Genomic DNA, 19,015 nt, shown 5'->3' with positions numbered 1-19,015 from the left:
CTTCAATGAGAGAATCATCATTCCTACATACTTGTATTGAGATGCAGACTCAGTCTCAGAGCCCTGAAAAGTGCTGACAGATGGGAGGTTCAGTGGCTTGGATTTTGAATTCGAAAACATCATGAGTTTTGATTTGACGGCATTCATTGTGTGTGTGTGTGTGTGTGCGTGTGTGTGTGTGTGTGTGTGTGTGTGTGTGTGTGTGTGTGTGTGTGACAGCAGCACACTCCAGTGGGTTGTTTCCCTCCCTGCATACTGAGCTGAATCAAAACAAACTCCTCTATTAATCAAACTGACTGTGATGTGAGCGGTTTATCAATCTGCAACACGCCGTTTTGTTGCTCAATTAATTTTTTATTTCTTTTCTTTTCACAGAAGTCAGAAAAAAGCCACAGTAATTCCAGAGAATTAAATCGGAATAAAAAATACATGAATGCTAAAAACGCATTTTGACTATTTACTTTCACCGTACACTTAAAAAAAGCAAAAAATAAAACACACTTTTGCAGAAACATACAGTATGATTCAAATCCCTGAGCGGCTGAACAGGAACTTTTCACAGGTTGAAAAGTCTTGATAAACCTACAGTCTAACTGAACCACTTCAACATGGAATGCTTATAGTTTCTTTTTTTTTATAAATAAGATGACGACCTTTTCTCCAAATCTACACACTGACAACATGACAGGCTGAGCGGATTTAAAGGGTTTTCTTCAAAAACACGATTCGTTTTGGAAATGTTCCTCTACTTCAAACACACCGGCCGATATCTGAAAAAGAAAACGACGACTCTATTCTCAAAAATATAATGATTTGATAAACACAGTTCTTAATATAGATAATTATTTTAATAATATTCGGTGCTATGCTTTACTTCGGGGGCCAACAAGTGATTTTGGAAGAGTCAGGTGTCGTTACTTTGCCTCTGAAAAGGCTTTCACACCATGTGAGCAGGGCAGGAAATCAGCTCTTCACCCACAGACCACAATGCAGATGCTTTCCAAAATCCACCCGCCACTTTCACTATTTCACCAGCCAGCTTTTCACCTTTTTTTTTTTTCTTCACCAGAGCAGACTAACTCACCAGCCAAAAACCTACATTTACTGACATTTCACCGGCCGTCATGTGACCTGAGGCTGCGTTCCCTCCAGCGTGTTCCGGTCCGTTTATTTTCCTCCTCTGGTCGGGTTCTGCAGTGCGGTTCCTTAGGAGTGAGAACATAATCCAACTACAGGAAACCACCCCCAAAACACAAGGGATTATGGGTAGAAGGAGACGGAAAGCCTAGCAGAACTAAATGAAGTCTGGACTGATGCTCATATTCAGCTGTTTCTTCATGTGTTCTATAACTGGTATGAACACCACAGAAGAAGAGACAGACAAGTCCATCATGTTGGATAAAGTTACAGGAAGTCTAGTCTCTAACCTGCAGGACGACAGGTTCAAACTCTGTCCAATCAACAAGCTGCTTGTGCGTCATGTGACTTTTGTTTCCAAGCCCTGGTTGGCTTGTGATTGGTCAGTTTGAACCCAAAGGAACCAAATACAGAAATACACTAAAGTCAACTTCTCCTCTCTGGTTCAGACTGAAGAAAACCAGCTGGAGGATCACAGCCTGACACTTAAAGCATAAGTCTGGTGTTTTTAATGCATTTCTTACCATCAACAAATCCTATGAAAATAACAACATCAACAAAGCGTTTGCTCTCCTCCCGTTAATTTCTGACTTCCCACGTTCCGTTTTTAGCCGTCAACCCAGAAGTCATTGGCTCCAATTGTTTACATTTTAAAAATCTCTGTAACTGTTACCATGACAAGTCAGGCTGTTTTAGTTTTTACCAAATCAAATTCAAACGGGAACAAATTCTTCATTACGCCGGGGGACTATTTTGTGCTACGGAACTACTTTCCTGAGATGGCAAAGTGTTTACAGCCGGTTTATTAAGTTGTTTGAGGGAAAAGTGGTCCGGCCCGGTGCATGGTGATGATGAAATATGCTGCAGAGCAGCAGCATGGCTCTGCGACGGGTTTTTTATTGTTTTTTAATACAATGCAGTTCTATGGCTGCTGGGACATGGCTGCACTGGGACCAGATACATGGACCAGACTTGTTAACAAAACAAATTCATTGCTGATTTTGTTATTTTCATAGGATTTGTTGACGTTAAGCAATGCATTAAAAAACACCGGCCTAATCCTTTAAACTAGTATAAACTGAATTCCTCTTCACAGCAGGTCAGCAACTCAACATTTTGTCAGCTAGTTTGATTTTGAGAACAGAGAAGAAGAAGCTCCACATGACGGCTGACCTGCTGCCAAATGGCTGGTGGAGTAGACTTCCTCCCGTCTGTGACACTAAAACTCTCCACTGACAGCAGGCTGCTCAGCTGTGACTTTTCACTGACGGGGGAAATGCATTTCATTCTGACTCTTCAGTTGTCCGGGTCCTGCAGGTCAACGGCTGCAAGGAATCCCAGCAGTCTTTGGGATAAATGATGTTTTCCTCCCATATCAGACCGGTCCCTCTGGCCCCAAAAGTTGTTAACGTTCAGCAGCATCTGTGCATGTGATGCTCCTTGACATCTGGTGATAAACAGTACGTCTGGTGGCAAAATGACACCAGGTGTTAATCCTAAGCGTCTCAGTTGAGCGCCAGGCCCTCGCTGACGGGCATGTTGATGTGTGCGGTGAGCAGCGGGGCGCTCTTCCCCTCGTGCAGAACGAACACCTTGATGATGTCAGAGATGCCCTTGTCGCTCGTGCACTCCACGAACGTCTCCACGGGGTAGACGAGTCCGGGGACCAGCAGCGGGATCCTCATGTACGGGTTCCTCATCCTGTACAGGTTCTCGTCGTACAGGAAGCTGACGGCGAGGTTCATGACGGGCCGGCAGGCCGCCGTGTTCTGGACGTTCAGGGTGAGCTTGAAGGACGGGCCGAGGCCCTGGACCACGGCGTTCATCTTGAGCGGCTCGGTCGGGCTGGCGGACACGGGCGACAGGCTGGACTCCAGAGCTTTGACGTAGGCTTTGGCCGCCGCCAGCCGCAGGCGGCTCAGGTCCATCTGGAAGGCCCGGTGCATGGCCACGCCGCTCTCGCGCTCCCTCAGCGTCTGGTCCACGTACAGCTTGGTCTTCTTGGGCACGTTGAGGCGGACGCTCTGGGCCAGCGGCGGGCCGGGCGCGGCGTCCCTGTCGTCGAAGGCGGCCGTCCTCTTCAGGATCTTCACCATCAGGCCGCCTCCCTTGGTGGTCATGAGCAGGGTGCCGTCCTCGCGCCCGTACCGGCCGAAGCAGACGCTGCTCACCACGTCCGGCGTCTTGATGACGCTGAGCAGGTTCTTGTCCCGGTACAGGTGGACCTCGCAGTTGGCCAGGCCCACCAGGACGGCCTGGAAGCCCCTGGTGGGCAGATCCATGGCCGCCATGGTGGTGATGGGAGCGGGGAGGATCGCCTTCCACAGCTTCTTCCCCTGAAAAACCAGAAGAGACACAACAGCCGTTCACCTTCTGTTTTATAGATTGTTCTAATGGGCATTTTTTTGCCTTTATTTGACGTCACAGTGAAGACAGACAGGAAGAGAGAGAGGAAGAGAGAGAGGGAGAGAGAGAGGGAGAGAGAGAGGGAGAGAGAGAGGGAGAGAGAGAGAGAGAGGGAGAGAGAGAGGGAGAGAGAGAGGGAGAGAGAGAGAGAGAGGGAGAGAGAGAGGGAGAGAGAGAGGGAGAGAGAGAGGGAGAGAGAGGGGGAGAGCGTGTGACAAAGGGTTTTTCTACTAATGCTAGTGTCAGTTCTTGTGCTGCAGCACTAAAACTGCTCTTATTGATTTACTTGGAAATTATTAGAGCAGTACACCTAAAAGTTTGTTTTTGTGGAAATTTTGTCTGTCATAGGATACTGTTTTATTTTACATCTTTGCTGGCAGCGGTGAGGAAACATTCACTCAGTTCTCCTGTGCCAGGGGTTTCTCAGAGACTGATGATGGACTGGGTTTTGGTCAGCAGGTCTTCCTCCTCCACAGGACCGGAGCTGTGTTTGTTACCTTCTGTGTGAAGCCCTGCAGGCTCTCGTCGGCGCAGCCCACCACCACGTTCTTCCCCATCCGGACCAGGCCGACCGGGTGGGAGGAAAGCTCGATGCAGTACTTCGGTTTGGCCGATTCCCTGCAAAGGAGGAGGATCACACTTCCTCGGGTTAAAAGTTCTTTTGGAGTCAGAAAAATGACTCAGGAACCCCGAGAGGAGTTCAGGCTTGTAACACCACATTATGTAATAACTCGACAAAATGTAATAAATTTTCACTTCATTATGTAACAACACCTGCTTTTTGTAATAATCTGCCGCATACACAGCCTGAACGCAATATGTAATAAATGTCCCCGTATTTTGTAATAAATTATTACATATTGCGGTAGTTATTACAAAATGCGGGAGATGTACTTTTTTTTTTTTTTTATGAAAATGTAATAATATGGTGCATTATGTAATAACCGACCAAAATGGATGTCTTCATTCATAAAAATCGTTATAACATTATAACAATGTTTATTTTATGCATTCTAGCAAGAATCATACTGACTCAAAATTCATTCTAAAAAGATACTATTAGTTCAGTAGATTTCATTGGTCAAAACTACATTAAGTGTCACTGTGTTCCTTAGCTTCATAGAAACTGGACTTGAGGATTCATAGACTTTAAGTAATGAAGTGAAAAACACCCACAGCATAAAGCAACAACACACTGAGCTGCAGTGGATTTATAATATACAAACAGTTCAGTTTTAACTTGTAAAAACTACTTAACAAGTAGCACCGATAGAAAGAACCATAGATGGTTATTACATAATGCACTGTGTTATTACATTTTCACCATAAAAAAAAGTGCAACTCTCGCATTTTGTAATAATCACCGCAATATGTAATAATTTATTACAAAATACAGGGAAATTTATTACATATTGTGTTCAGGCTGTGTATTACAAAATGCGGCAGATTATTACAAAATGCGGGTGTTATTACATAATGAAGTGAAAATGTATTACATTTTGTCGAGTTATTACATAATGTGTTGTTACAAGGCTCAAATTCAAGAGACACATGGAAACAAACAACAGTCTGTGATGTGAATATCCTCTTTCTTTGATACAGCTTTGAACATTTTGGGGATCACAGATTTCCATCGAGACGATCTAGGAAAAAAAACCTTTGAGACTCGAGTGGATCTGGAATATTTGGAGTTTTTTTTTTTCTAGAAACTTTGTCTCAAGGCATGGCGACGTCCGTCATAACATACGAATGTCGCTCAGACTTGGGAGGGATGATGCATCTTCACAGAGCGTTCCAGCATTTGAAAAAGTGACACCGATCGGCCCGATGGGGGCGCTACAGTCAAAGGTCAAACATTTCAAACTCAAACAACACATGTGAAGCGTGAGGACCGGAGGGGAGGCTGCCTTACCTGCGCAGGATGTAGATGTTTCCGTTGCGGCAGGCGGCCGTGATGCGAAACTCCACGTCGAACTGACCCGTCACGTCCAGCAGGGTGGGAGCGGCCGGCAGCCACATCTTCACACAAAGACACAACGTCAACAATTTCTCAGAGTTCTCCTCCAAGTCACCTCACCGATAACAACGTTTTGTTTGTTTCTTCAAATGTATTTCAAGAAATTTGGTTTACAAGGCAAACTAGGAGGGAAAGTGAAGCGGGTCAAAGCGCGCCTCGTCTCCCTGGTTTCAGAGGTGAGCCCTGATTTTGTGTCAGGATTTGAAACAAACTCCAGAGGTTTCTTGTGGGAAGAACTTAACTGAAGGGGAAAAAAAATTATTACACAAAAATTACACATTTCACTCAAAACACGCTGAGGAAGGTGAGACACTGAAATGCGCCGTTTTGCTTTTTATCTTTCTCTGCTCTCTAAAGACATTTCATATCTCCAAGCCCAAGAAAGAAGGATTAGATTTTGGTGATGATTAGTGCTGAAATTATTAGTCAATTATTCGATAAGTCATTTGACAGAAAATTTATAAATTATACATTTAATACTCACTTAATTGTTTTAGTCATTTATCAAATAAAAATAACAAACATTTGCTGGTTACAGCTTCACAAATGCTGAGATTTGCTGCTTTTTCCCCTTTTTTCAGTTTTAAGTAAGAAATCTGACGAATCACTTTGGGCTCTGGTAACTTTTTGACATTTTATAGAGTAAATAATGAATCTATTAGTCAAAAAATGAATTGATAGATTAATCGATAATGAAAAGAATTGTTAGTTGCAGCCCTAGTGATAATCTGGATCTGGGATTTCCACCATTAGACGATTTCCATTTTCAGCCATAAGTATTCTGCTGCGTTCATGTGCTGCTGGGAAAGTCCGACATCCAGGATCGGTTGGCCGCTAAACAGCCAACTGATCCAAACCCAGAAAACCAAACCCAGAAGATAAACAATAAACGCTGAATCGGCTGCAGCTTTGACAGTGACAGAGCTGCTCAGCGTTGCCGGAGGTCTGGCTGCTGACAGACTCCGGGTTCTCCCTGCGGTGTGTTGAGGGACACAGACGGACGGTCAGTTACCTTGGACAGGATGGTGAAAGCTTCGGGGTCCAGGATGTAGACCTCGCTGCTCTCTGTGCCGATCACCAGGCAGCTGACTCCGTCCTCGTCCGCCGTGCTCTTCTTCAGCGTCCCGATGCAGGTGATGACCGTCTGGGAGCGCCGGATAAAACAGGAGGAGAAAAAAAAAAAACGGATCTGAATAGAATCTCAAAAGAGGAGAATTTGGGACAGAAGCCGGGGACTGAGGATGTCTGAACCCCGCCTCCCCCCCCCCTCGGTACCTGTCGTCTGATTGGCTGCTGCTTGTGGAGGCTGACGAAGTCGTCCATGTCGTGCGGCTCCAGGGCCAGGAAGCGGAGGGAGCGGACGGACAGCGGCACCTCGGCCTTCTCCCTGACGCCCTCCAGCAGCTCCTTCAGGCTCAGAGGGTCGATCTGCCCCTCCCTCGCCTGCTGCCACACATCCTGACCACACAGCAACACAGACTGTGTTCTCATACGGTTTGGCATTCACAGATTATGGCTGTAACTAATTCATGGGTTTATTGATAAGTCAGTGGTTCTCTGGGCTACTTTAAGGGCCTCTGGAACCCGCTCAAGAACCCCTGGAGGCCTCTCAAGGGCGTCCTTGGAGGGGTTCCTGGCTGTACCCCACTTTGAGAACCATGACCATAGGTTTGTCCCCCCCCCCCCTTCAAAGACCCATGGAAACCCCTCAAGAACCCTGGAACCCTTCAAGGACCCCTGGAAGCCTCTCAAGAACCCCTTCAATAACCCCTGGGAACCCCTCAAGCACCTCTGGAACCCCTCAAGAACATCTGGAAACCCCTCAAGAACCACTGGAAACCCCTCAAGAACCACTGGAAACCCCTCAAGAACCTCTGTAACCCCTCAAGAACCACTGAAACCCTTCAAGAACCTCTGGAAATCCCTCAAGAATCTCTGGAAACCCCTCAAGAACCTCTGGAAACCCCTCAAGAACCACTGGAAACCCCTCAAGAACCACTGGAAACCCCTCAAGAACCTCTGTAACCCCTCAAGAACCACTGGAAACCCCTCAAGAACCTCTGGAACCCCTCAAGAACCTCTGAAACCCTTCAAGAACCTCTGGAAATCCCTCAAGAACCTCTGGAAACCCCTCAAGAACCTCTGGAAACCCCTCAAAAACCTCTAAAACCCTTCAAGAACCTCTGGAAATCCCTCAAGAATCTCTGGAAACCCCTCAAGAACCTCTGAAACCCCTCGAGAACCCTGGAAACCTACAAGGGCCCCTGGAAACCCATCAACAGCCCCTGGAACCCCCTGAAGAACCCATGGAAGCCTCTCAAGGACCCCTGGAAAGGAGTGAAAGGCCCAGACCAGGGATTTCCTCCTGCTCCTCCTCCCCCATCATCATCATCATCATCTGTACAATATCTGATTTGTGTATATAATGTGTGTATAATGTATGCAATGAGTAATATCTCATGTATATAATGTAACCTGTTACACCAACAACTCCATATTTATTCCAGCATCTTTGAACTCTGCACTATTGCCCTAGTGTTGTTTACGTTGTACATAGTAGTTAGATGTTTAGGTTTACCTCTGTTCATCTTGTTGTCCTTGTTTTTAGCTCTATATTTATTCTGTGTAAGTACATTGAGAGCAACGAAAAACCGGAGTCAAATTCCTTGTATGTGTACATATTTGGCCAATAAAGCTGATTCTGATTCTGATTCTGATGTGGACTAAATGAAGGGTCCTTGATATGAAAAAGGTTGAGAATCACTGCCCTAAAGAAACCCTGGAACCCCGTCAAGAACTCCTGGAAATCCCCCCGAGAATCCTTCCAGAACCCCGGGAGAACCCCACCTGCTCCAGGCTGTTGACCTCCAGGCCGGGCAGGGTGAACTTGAAGTACGGCCTCAGGTTCTTGTACACGTAGATGAAGGGACCGGAGGCCACGGCGACGGCGGGGATGCGCGGCTCGTGCAGGTCCATGAGGAAGGCCACCAGGCCGGTGGGCAGGTCCAGCAGGGTGCTGTCGCTCACCAGGCTCGTGCCCCGGTACACCTTCAGCTTCATGTTGCACGAGCCCGTGCCCAGGTCGCCGACCACCAGCTTGCTCTCCCCGTCCCCGTTCAGGTCCGCCAGGTCCATGCACGAGGAGAAGGTGTACAGGTTGGCCACCGGGTCGTAGTGCGCGTCCAGCCACTTCCCGCCGTCCGCGCGCGTTTCGCCCACGGAAGACATGCTGAAAGACGAACTGTTTCCGAGGATTTTTTTTATTTTAACGTCCCGGTATCTTTGTAACGCGAAATAACGGTCACCGGTCCTTCCTTCCGCGCCGTTGTCAAGGTAACCGGGTTGTTGTGTTTTCTGTCTGGACGGGTTGGAGAGCCTGCCGCTGTCTGCCTCGCTGTTTATTTCAATATCTAGTTAATTATTTATAATAACGCGCTGGGAAGTTTTATCTACGGGTAAATTCACACGGATAAAGATGTTAGTCTAGCTGCTCGCGCTGTCTCCTCGGCTGTAATCCTGCCGTGTAATCCTCAAATCGGCTTTCTCTGGCTGCCGCTGCCGTCGCTGTCCGATGACGTCAATCTTACCCGTCGGTGTTTACAAGCTTTTTTTGTGTGTGTGTGTGATTATTTTAGCGAAATTTCATATTCATAAATCCAAATTTAGCCATTCAAAATGAAACCAAACAGTACATTAAAACCATGTTTAACTCAAAAAATAAGAAAGCTGCAAAAACCATCTATTTGTGTTCTTTGTTTAATGTTTTCACTTAGAAGATTCCCCCTGGCTCTGATGTTGTTTTGTCTGTATTACTGTCTTCTTTGTTTGTATGTGATTTCTATTGTCAATAAAGATGTTTTAAAAAAAAAAAAAAGCTTTTTTTTTAATGTTTTTATTTATTTTATTAATAATACAGAAAACAGTTAACAACAAGTATACATACCTTGTATGTATATAGAGATAAATCAACATTAAAACTGAACACTAAGGCAGAGAAGGAGAAGGGGGTTATTTATTTATCTACATGTCAAAATAAACACCATAAATTAATTATAGTATATACAGGCTTTCTAAAGTCGCATGTACTATTTATATTCTTTTAAAAACAAAATAAATTGTGTTTAATATATACTCTTCCAAATCCAAAACAGGGGAAAATCTTTATGAATATTAAAAACATAAAAAATCTGAACACGTCTTGCCAAAATATTTCTATATAATGACAATGACAAAAAGATGGAGGACAGTCTCTGCAGAAAGAACGATTTATATTTTATATGGGTTTTTTTTGTTTTTGTTTTTTTTCTGTTTATAGGCGTTTTGCTGACAGAGGGAGTATCAGTCTCGCGAGATTGACTCCAGTGGAGAAGAGCGAGATTTGTGTGACGTTGCCTGTTTGCAGCTGTGTGATTGGTCCTCTGGTTCTGGTTTAAAAACTAGACCGCGGTGGAGGAAAGAGAAACGAGACTTCTTCTGGATGTTTTCTGTATCAAGTCTCTGCTGAATAAAACACATCCAAAGTGAGTGAATTAAAACATTTGATGAAGTTTCGCTACACTCATTTAATGAGATATTTTTTTACAACGACGTAAAACAAATACGTGCGTGCTGTGTTTCTAATGCACGCGAGAGGATAGTCAGCTTTAGCTTTTAGCTTATTGTGGCTAATGCTAATCAACAGTTTACAGTCGAGTCAAATACATTTTTAACCATTGAATTCAGCTATAATGTGTGTTGTTATTATTAGTTAGTTGCTGTCTGTATTTGCATGTGTGAATATTAACATAATGGCGAAGCACATGAGCGACTGTTTACAGCTAGCCCCGATATGCTCCGTTCTCTTTATGGAGAATCACGCCGAACTCCATTCAAATATCTGGACATTTAAAGCTGCCCTGCTTATCGGCAAAAGGACAGACTTGGCAGAACAGGACTTAAGACCTTTTCTGAATCATTGAGTCCCACTGGTAAAATCGGCGTACACATATACTCCACCAAGCAGCCTTTATTTCAATAAAATGTCAACATTTTGGATTGGTTTGCCTGTTGTTGCTACCATCTTCCTGAGGTAACGAACAGCGTGAACCAATTCTAGAAGGTGATCTTTCATGGTAGTAAGTGCTGCTTGGTGGATCGGATGCATGATTTTGAGGAGACTTGGCAGCTTGATGTGTTTTGATGAATAAAGACATTACCCGGACTGGCCTGATGGGGGCGCTGTCAGTAAATGTCAGAATTTGAGTCTTTGAAAAGCCACAACTGCTGCACAACCGGTCTGATTTAGATGAAACTTGGGTCGATGATGCATCTTGTTAGTGACTGTGCCTGTGTCATTCAGGGGGGACGACATGTTATTGTAAATGGTGTGTGTGTGTGTGTGTGTGTGAGCAGGATGATGGAGTCTTGTTTAGCCGGGAAGCCGGAGAGAGTTGGACCGGTGGAGGTGGACGACATTAGGAGAGATCTGCTGAGCGACTTCTCTGCTCTCCCAACACAGGTCTGTGTACCTGTCTGTCTGTCTGTGTACCTGTCTGTCTATCTGTCTGTCTGCCTCTCAGTCTGTCTGTCTACCTGTGTCTCAGTATCACCAGTCTTGTGCAAAGTGAGACTGGAGTTGGAAGCTGATGATGCTAAATGATAATAATGGTGTTGTTTTTCTCATCGCTTTTATGACACAATCCTGATGAGAAAAACTGTGATTTGGAGGAGATTATAGTAGTGAATAATAATACTGGTGTTGTTTTTCTCATCAGGATTGTGTTGAGTTGGTGACAGTTACAGTGTGGATTGATAATATTATGGGTGTTGTTTTTCTCATCAGGAGAGCGTTCAGTCGCAGACGGAGAATCTGCAGGTCTACCTGAGGATCCGACCGTTCACAGCCAGCGAGAGCGACAGCGGAGAGTCGCAGGTAACACACACACACACACACACACACACACACGCACACGCACACACACTCTCTCTCTCTCTCTCTGTAGGGTGTGTGAACTGCAGGAGCACATCATATTGAATGGAAAACAACCAAACTCCTGCAGTTTATGTTTGGAACCTGTGATAACATCAGGTTTATTATCAGGCAAAATTACATGATATTCAAACAGTATTGGCATTTCAATTTTTATTTTCAAGTGATGGGAAAAATCTGTCCACACTTTATATGGCTGAATTCAGCAAAACACATCATATTGTGACAGTGTAGCACACACACACACACACATACACACACACACACGCAGCCCTGACGGAGTGTGTGTCCCTGCAGGACTGTGTGACCATGGAGGGATCAGACACCGTGGTCCTGAAGGCTCCCAGGAGCTGTCAATCAAACCGAAAGAGCGACAAGCCCCTCCCACAAACCGCACAGAGGTTTACCTTCACCCAGGTGACACTGACAGCTACCTGTCTGTCTCTCTGTCTGTCTGTCTGTCTCTCTCTCTGTCTGTCTGTCTGTCTCTCTCTCTGTCTGTCTGTCTGCATTTCTCATTATTAGTAATAATTTATTAGTTAACACTGTCTGTGTTATTATGTGAATATGTATGTGTTTGGTCCAGTCAGTCAGAGGAAGGTGTTTCAGAGTTTGGTTAAATAATATGAATTAGTGCTGAGACGATTTAGTCAATTAATCGATTAGTCGATCTTCAGAAAATTCATTGATTATAATTTTGATAATCGTTTCATGGTTTCAGTCATTTATCAGTATAAATACCAAACATTTTCTGGTTGCAGCTTCACAGATTTGCTGATTTTCTGTTTCATCTCTTTATTAAATGAATCCTTTGTGTTTCTGTCTGCTGCTCAGACTGAGAGAGAAACCTGGAGAATCACTTTGGACTGAACTGAGATGGACATCTGTCTTTATTTCTGACATTTTATAGAGTAAAGGATTAACCGATCAATCGAAAAAATAATTGATAATGAAAATAAATACTGTTTTATTATATAAACGCAGGTGTTTGGTCCAGACTCCAGTCAGAGGAAGGTGTTTGACGGCTCGGTGCGTGGTTTGGTCCGGAACGTTCTGGAAGGAGGAAACTGCCTGGTGTTTACATACGGAGTCACCAACGCAGGGAAGACCTTCACCTTCCTGGGTGAGACTGTCTGCCTGTCTGTCTGTCTGTCTGTCTGTCTGTCTCTCTCTCTGTCTGTCTGTCTGTCTGTCTCTCTCTCTGTCTGTCTGTCTGTCTGCCTGTCTGTCTCTGTCTGTCTGTCTGTCTTTTCTAGTGATCTTTAACAGCCCCCCCCCTCTCTCTCTCTCTTCCAGTGATCTTTAACAGTCTCTCCCTCTCTCTCTCTCTCTCTCTCTCTCTCTCTTCCAGTGATCTTTAACAGTCTCTCCCTCTCTCTATCTCTCCCCCCTCTCTCTCTCTCTCTCTCTCTCCCTCAGGTCCGGAGCATGACTCGGGTCTGTTGCCCAGGTCTCTGTTTGTGATCTTTAACAGTCTCTCTCTCCCCCTCTCCCTCTCTCTCTCTCTCTCCCCCTCTCCCTCTCTCTCTCTCTCTCTCTCTCTCTCTCTCTGTCCCTCTCCCTCAGGTCCGGAGCATGACTCGGGTCTGTTGCCCAGGTCTGTGTCTGTGATCTTTAACAGTATAGAGGGTCGTGTGTACAGCGGTTTGGACCTGAAGCCTCAGCGCTGCAGAGACTTCAGCAGACTGACTCCAGACCAGCAGCTGCAGGAGAGCAGCAGCAAGAGGCAGCTGCTGAGGCTGCTGAAGGAGGTGAGGGACCTGGACTGGACCTGGACTCGGGTCACATGACCTGATGTGGACTGGAGGCACATGACCTGACTTGGACTCATCACATGACCTGGACTTGAGACTTGACTCTGACTTGGGTTCTGGTGACTTGGGACTTGACTCTGACTTGTACTCTGATGACTTGAAAAGGTTTCTAAAGTCTTGACTTGAGATCTTGTGTTTGTGTAAATGACTTAGATTGAAAGTGATGAGATTTGTTCCAGCAGACGACTGAATTTAAATTCTGTTTTCTGAATTTGTATGGAATGATTGAATTTATTGAAGTTGAAACTGATTATAGAAATCAAACTCATGATGCTCTTACCAAGTTTTTATCCTATTAAAACCATATTGCATTGAAAAGTCCTAGATATTTAGTTTTCTTTAAGATATTAAATTGATACTGGACTCTTGATTTGTTCTGACTTGACTTGCTGTTCTACATTTAGACTTGAGACTTGACTTGAGCCTCAAGACCTGAGACTGACTTTGTCACACCTCTGCTGAATTTGAGCAGTAATATGCCATACGTCTTGGTGTATAAACACTCTCTCTCTCTGTCTTTCTTTCTCTCTCTCTGTCTGTCTCTCTCTTTCTCTCTCTCTCTTTCTTTCTCTCCCTCTCTGTCTCTTTCTCTCTCTCTCTTTCTCTCCCTCTCTCTCTCTCTCTCCAGAGTGAGAGTAGAGGTCTCTCTACCTGCAGATCAACATTTCTAGAAGGTTGGTGACTCTCACTGCTTCATTTATTACAACAAGAGCTTCATTCCAACATCAGAGAAAAAACACCACACCTCTAATTACAAATGTGTGTGTGTGTGTGTGTGTGTGTGCAGGCTCCTCCCTCAGCAGTGACAGCAGTGTGAACAGTGTGTCAGATGATAGTTTCTGTCTGGACGTCGACTCCAACACCCGCTTCTCCGTCTGGGTTTCCTTCTGCGAGATTTACAACGACAACATCCACGACCTGCTGGAGCAGGCGAGTCCACTGCACATGTCAAAGTTACTCCACGTGTCGTTTTAACACGCATAAATCAGCTGCACATTAGCATAATTACGGTAAATCTGCCGGATCGCTTTGCGGCACAAAGCAGGAAGAGATTCTGTTCCTCCAGAGCAAACGGAGATAAAGCTGAAAGAGTTTCTGGCAGCAGATGGTGGAAGGAGGGAGAGGAAGATGGAGAAATCACTTCCAACATGTTGATCCTCTTCGGGGGGGGGGGGGGGGGCAGGAGGCAACGGGGCTGATGGGAAATGTAGTCTTAATGTGGAGAAACACTAGAACTAACAATACTACTGGAGTGAGAGGAGAGCAATCGTCTCCAACATGGACTCACTGGTTTACAGTCATTAGACCAAGATATCACAATTAACTATAGGGCTGCAACTAACGATTATATTCATTGTCGATTAATCTGTAGATTATTTTCTCGATTAATCAATTAGTTGTTTGGTCTATAAAATGTCAGAAAATGGTGGAAAATGTGGATCAGTGTTTCCCAAAGCCCAAGATGACGTCCTCAAATGTCTTGTTTTGTCCACAACCCAAAGATATTCAGTTTACTGTCATAGAGGAGGAAAGAAACCAGAAAATATTCACATTTAAGAAGCTGGAATCAGAGAATTTTCACTTATTTTTCTTAAAAAATGACTCAAACCGATTAATCGATTATCAAAATAGTTGGCGATTAATTTAATAGTTGACAACTAATCGATTAATGGTTGCAGCTCTACTTGACTATGTTATACTGATACACAGAGCAACTTTAATTATATAATATAAAACACCTGTGGCTGCATAATAGTTTAAACACTAATGTTCTGATATATATAACTCATTTAACTCTTAATCTTTAATATTATCAAGCGACAACTTGGTTTAGCTTCAAGAACTGTATTACTTGGCGAAAGAATATCATGTAATTGTCATGATCAATTATCAGGTGAAGATAATCAATAAGCCTGATGATGGCATGTTTACAGTGGTTTATTTTACTCTGCTTTGTGTTGTTCAGCTTCCCAGTGGAAACCACAGGAGAACGGTGCTGAGGCTGTCCCAGGACGTCAAGGGGAACTCCTTCGTCAAAGGTAACGCTGTGTGTGTGTGTGTGTGTGTGTGTGTGTGTGTGTGTGTGTGTGTGGTGTGTGAATGCTCAGTTGTTAAAGGAAAACTCCCTAAAACACTGTTAAACAGTTAAAAACAGCTCTTGGTGATGTACTTCACATTCCTGGCTCCATGTAGTAGTTTGCTGTGCTGCAGTAGTAATGTGTGTGTGTGTGTGTGTGTGTGTGTGTGTGTGTGTTCCAGACCTGCGCTGGGTCCAGGTCAGCAGCTCAGAAGAGGCCTACAGGGTGATGAAGATCGGCAGGAAGAACCAGAGCTTCTCCTCCACCAGACTGAACCAGCTGTCCAGCAGGAGGTGAAGCTGAGACTGACAGGATCAGTTCATAGATTCAGTTCCTCTGTATATCTCTTCTCCTCCTCCTGTAGCTGTTGGAACCCCACAGACAGTATTAATAATCTTATATTTATAGAGCACTTTTCAAAATCCACGTGACAAAGTGCTTCACAAAGGCAGCAAAATAAAACAGACAAGTCAGAAAATGATCAGGTTTCAAAAAACAGATAAAAAACAATTTGGTGTATAAAAACCAATACAGTGTAGGAAAAGATAAGAATAGGAAAAGAAAACATTTTTAAAGGAAATATAAGACAGTTCAAAGGAAATTAAAACTCAAGTAAAATCAGGAAAGGCTCCGATAAAAGTATGTTTTAAGAAGTGTGTCAATCCCCCGCATGGATTCAGTGCTCCATACACTCTGCCATGAACCCACATAACATGAATCTAAACCACCGAGCAGAACGCAAACAAATATTCAAAGCAATAATCACAGCGACAATGCAAACACAGGGAAGTTCAGTATAGATCAGTGTATTGGAGGTACAATGAAAACCATCACAAAGAAAATGTCCTTTACAAGTTCAAATAATCAACCAAACCAGATGTTATTCACCAAAATAAAGAGTTCAGAGTTCAACAAAAAAACACCACTTTTCAGGGATTCAACAATAAACAACAAAAGTTAGAAATTCAGTTGTTCACTTCAGTTCAGTTCTCAAATCTGTTCCGAGTAAACCCTCTTCCCAAACAAATCAAAAAAGGATCTCTGGCGGTGTTATCACTTCATGTGATGTCATGTCTCTGTCTCTGTCTCTCTGCAGCCACAGCATCTTCTCCACACGGACCTCAGAGTGAAGACGGCGTAGTTCCCAAAGTCCTCGGCATCACGAGTAAGAAACCGAGGAGCCAGAGGGTGTTCCTGTCTTCCTTTACTCCTTTACTCCTTTATTCCTTTACTCCTTTATTCCTTTATTATTCCTTTACTCCTTTATTCCTTTACTCCTTTATTCCTTTACTCCTCTGCTGGATCATCTGATCTTCACTCTCTTCTTCTCTCCAGTGTTTCTGTCATTTCAGGACTCAGAGGTTTTATCCTCATCTGTTTTAAATGGATGGGATGTTTGGATCCTGTTTGCTAATCATTCTGTTTTAAAATAAGTAAAATAATAATAATAAAAAACTTTATTTGTACAGCAGCTTTCACACTTAAAATGCAGCTCAAAGTGCTTCACAATTTAGCAATAAATTAAAAACAAACATAAAGAGAGACTGTAAAAATATAAATTGCTGCAACAACCCAGTTTCTCCATACAGATCCATCTAATCTAGTGTGTGTGTGTGTGTGTGTGTGTGTGTGTGTGTGTGTGTGTGTGTGTGTGTGTGTGTGTGTGTGTGTGTGTGTGTGTGTGTGTGTGTGTGTGTGTGTGTGTGTGTGTGTGTGTGTTGTGTGTGTGTGTGTGTGTGTGTGTCTGTGTCTGTGTGTGTGTGTGTGTGGGTGTGTGTGTGTGTGTGTGTCAGGCTGGCTCTGTGTGACCTGGCCGGGTCGGAGCGTTGTTCCCGGACTCAGAACCGGGGCGAGCGGCTGAAGGAAGCAGGAAACATCAACAACTCTCTGCTGACGCTCGGGAAGTGCATCAACGCCATGAGACTCAAGCAGCACGCCAAGTACGTGTGTGTGTGTGTGTGTGCGGTGTGTGTACCTGTTGTGTGTGTGTGTGTGTGTGTGTGTGTGTGTGTGTGTGTGTGTCGTGGTGTGTGGTTTTCTGTCTGGATTTGGACAGTATCTGTCATCTTACAAGACTCTTTATACCTCTTTTGTCTTTGTCCTTTTCCATCTTGTCCTCTCTCTCTCCCTCTCTCTCTCTCTCTCGCTCCCTCTGTCTCTTTCCCCCTCTGTCTCTCTCTCTCTCTCTCCCTCTCCCCCTCTCTCTCTCTCTCCCTCTGTCTCTCTCTCCCTCTGTCTCTCTCCCTATGTATCACTCCATCTCTCCCTGTCTCTCTCCCTTTGTCTCTTTCCCCCTCTCTCTCTCTCTGTCTCCACCTGTCTCTCTCTCCCTCCCTCTCACTCTCTCTCTATCTTTGTCTCTCTCTCCCTTTGTCTCTCTCCCTCTGTCTCTCTCTCCGTCTGTCTCTCTCTCCCTCTCTCTCTCTCCCTTTCTCTCTCTCCCTTTCTCTCTCTCCGTCTCTCTCTCTCCCCCTGTCTCTTTCCCCCTCTCTCTCTCTCTGTCTCCACCTGTCTCTCTCTCCCTCCCTCTCACTCTCTCTCTATCTTTGTCTCTCTCTCCCTTTGTCTCTCTCCCTCTGTCTCTCTCTCCGTCTGTCTCTCTCCTCCCTCTCTCTCTCCCTCTCTCTCTCTCTCTCTCTCCCTCTCTCTCTCTCTCTCTCTCTCTCTCTCCATCTCCCTCTCTCTCTCTCTCTCTCTCTCTCTCTCCCTCTCTCTCTCTCTCTCTCTCTCTCTCTCTCTCTCTCTCCTCCTCTCTTCTCTCTCTCTCGTCTCTCTCTCTCCCCTGTCTCTTTCCCCTCTGTCTCTCTCTCCCTCTCTCTCTCTCTCTCTCCATCTCCCTCTCTCTCTCTCTCTCTCTCTCTCTCTCTCTCTCTCTCTCTCTCCACAGGTTCCAGCACCACGTTCCCCTTCAGGGAGTCCAAGCTGACTCACTTCCTGCAGTTCTTCTTCTGTGGTGCCGGCCGGGTCTCCATGGTGGTCAACATCAACCAGAACTCCTCCAGCTTCGACGAGACGCTCAACGTCTTAAAGTTCTCCGCCCTCGCCCAGAAGGTCCGTGCACACACACACACACACACACACACACACACACACACACACACACACCAGACAAACCAGTTCAAAGCATTTGTCAGACAGAATTACCGTATTTGCTCTAATATTGGCCCGGGCCTTTATTTACCTCAGCTGCAGAGGGTGCCAGGCCTTTATTGGAAGCAGGCTTATATTAGAGACAGGCCTTCAGTGCCTGAAATTCATTTTTCAAAATGGGGGGAATTCCCCCATTAAATGCTTCACATAGGGGGATTTATACACTTTGGGGGTCGGGGGGGGGGGGATAATACTTGTGAGCTTCACTACAGGTCTTACATTGTCCTGTTCTTACCCAGAGGAGGTAGAAGTACACAAATTCCCTACTCAAGTAAAAGTGCAAATACTCATCTAAAAATATACTCTGTTGAAGTACCGTTTCAAATCCTTTACTCAAGTCAAAGTATAAAAGTACGTGGACTTAAATTTACTGAAAGTATAAAAGTAAAAGTCGTTCTCTAAAATTCATTTTTAATGTTGTAAACTGGTTCTAAACTGCTGCATG

At 44.7% G+C, this 19,015-nt stretch overlaps 2 protein-coding genes across 2 annotated transcripts in view; one reads left to right on the top strand and one right to left on the bottom strand.

Annotated features, from left to right (window-relative positions):
• Positions 1-2,525: 2,525 nt before the first annotated feature.
• bbs1 (Bardet-Biedl syndrome 1) lies at positions 2,526-8,788 on the bottom strand. The gene is made up of 6 exons (XM_071514713.1): positions 8,408-8,788; positions 6,836-7,018; positions 6,573-6,704; positions 5,456-5,562; positions 4,041-4,161; positions 2,526-3,473 (listed from the first exon to the last, which is right to left on the bottom strand). The coding sequence occupies exons 1-6, from the start codon at positions 8,786-8,788 to the stop codon at positions 2,643-2,645; spliced, it is 1,755 nt and encodes a 584-aa protein (XP_071370814.1). The 3' UTR covers positions 2,526-2,642.
• Positions 8,789-10,022: 1,234 nt separating this feature from the next.
• The window catches only part of LOC139640537 (kinesin-like protein KIF20A), a 28,884-nt gene continuing 19,891 nt past the window's right edge, over positions 10,023-19,015 (top strand). The window contains 15 exon segments of the mRNA XM_071514712.1: positions 10,023-10,080; positions 10,952-11,057; positions 11,382-11,471; positions 11,826-11,945; positions 12,513-12,651; positions 13,095-13,279; positions 13,971-14,016; positions 14,130-14,272; positions 15,309-15,381; positions 15,602-15,713; positions 16,517-16,540; positions 16,542-16,610; positions 17,214-17,360; positions 18,308-18,323; positions 18,325-18,471. Of these exon segments, the coding sequence (XP_071370813.1) occupies positions 10,953-11,057; positions 11,382-11,471; positions 11,826-11,945; positions 12,513-12,651; positions 13,095-13,279; positions 13,971-14,016; positions 14,130-14,272; positions 15,309-15,381; positions 15,602-15,713; positions 16,517-16,540; positions 16,542-16,610; positions 17,214-17,360; positions 18,308-18,323; positions 18,325-18,471 (1,416 nt within the window). The 5' untranslated portion in view covers positions 10,023-10,080; position 10,952.

This window comes from Centroberyx affinis, unplaced genomic scaffold, assembly GCF_046629955.1.
Source record: "Centroberyx affinis isolate AG114_WGS23_722 - 3 ecotype Tasmania unplaced genomic scaffold, CSIRO-AGI_Caff_v1 ptg009763l_1, whole genome shotgun sequence".
Lineage (NCBI taxonomy): Eukaryota > Metazoa > Chordata > Actinopteri > Beryciformes > Berycidae > Centroberyx > Centroberyx affinis.
The sequence above is the reverse complement of the archived record's forward strand: the minus strand, read 5'-3'. Positions and strand labels throughout refer to the sequence as shown.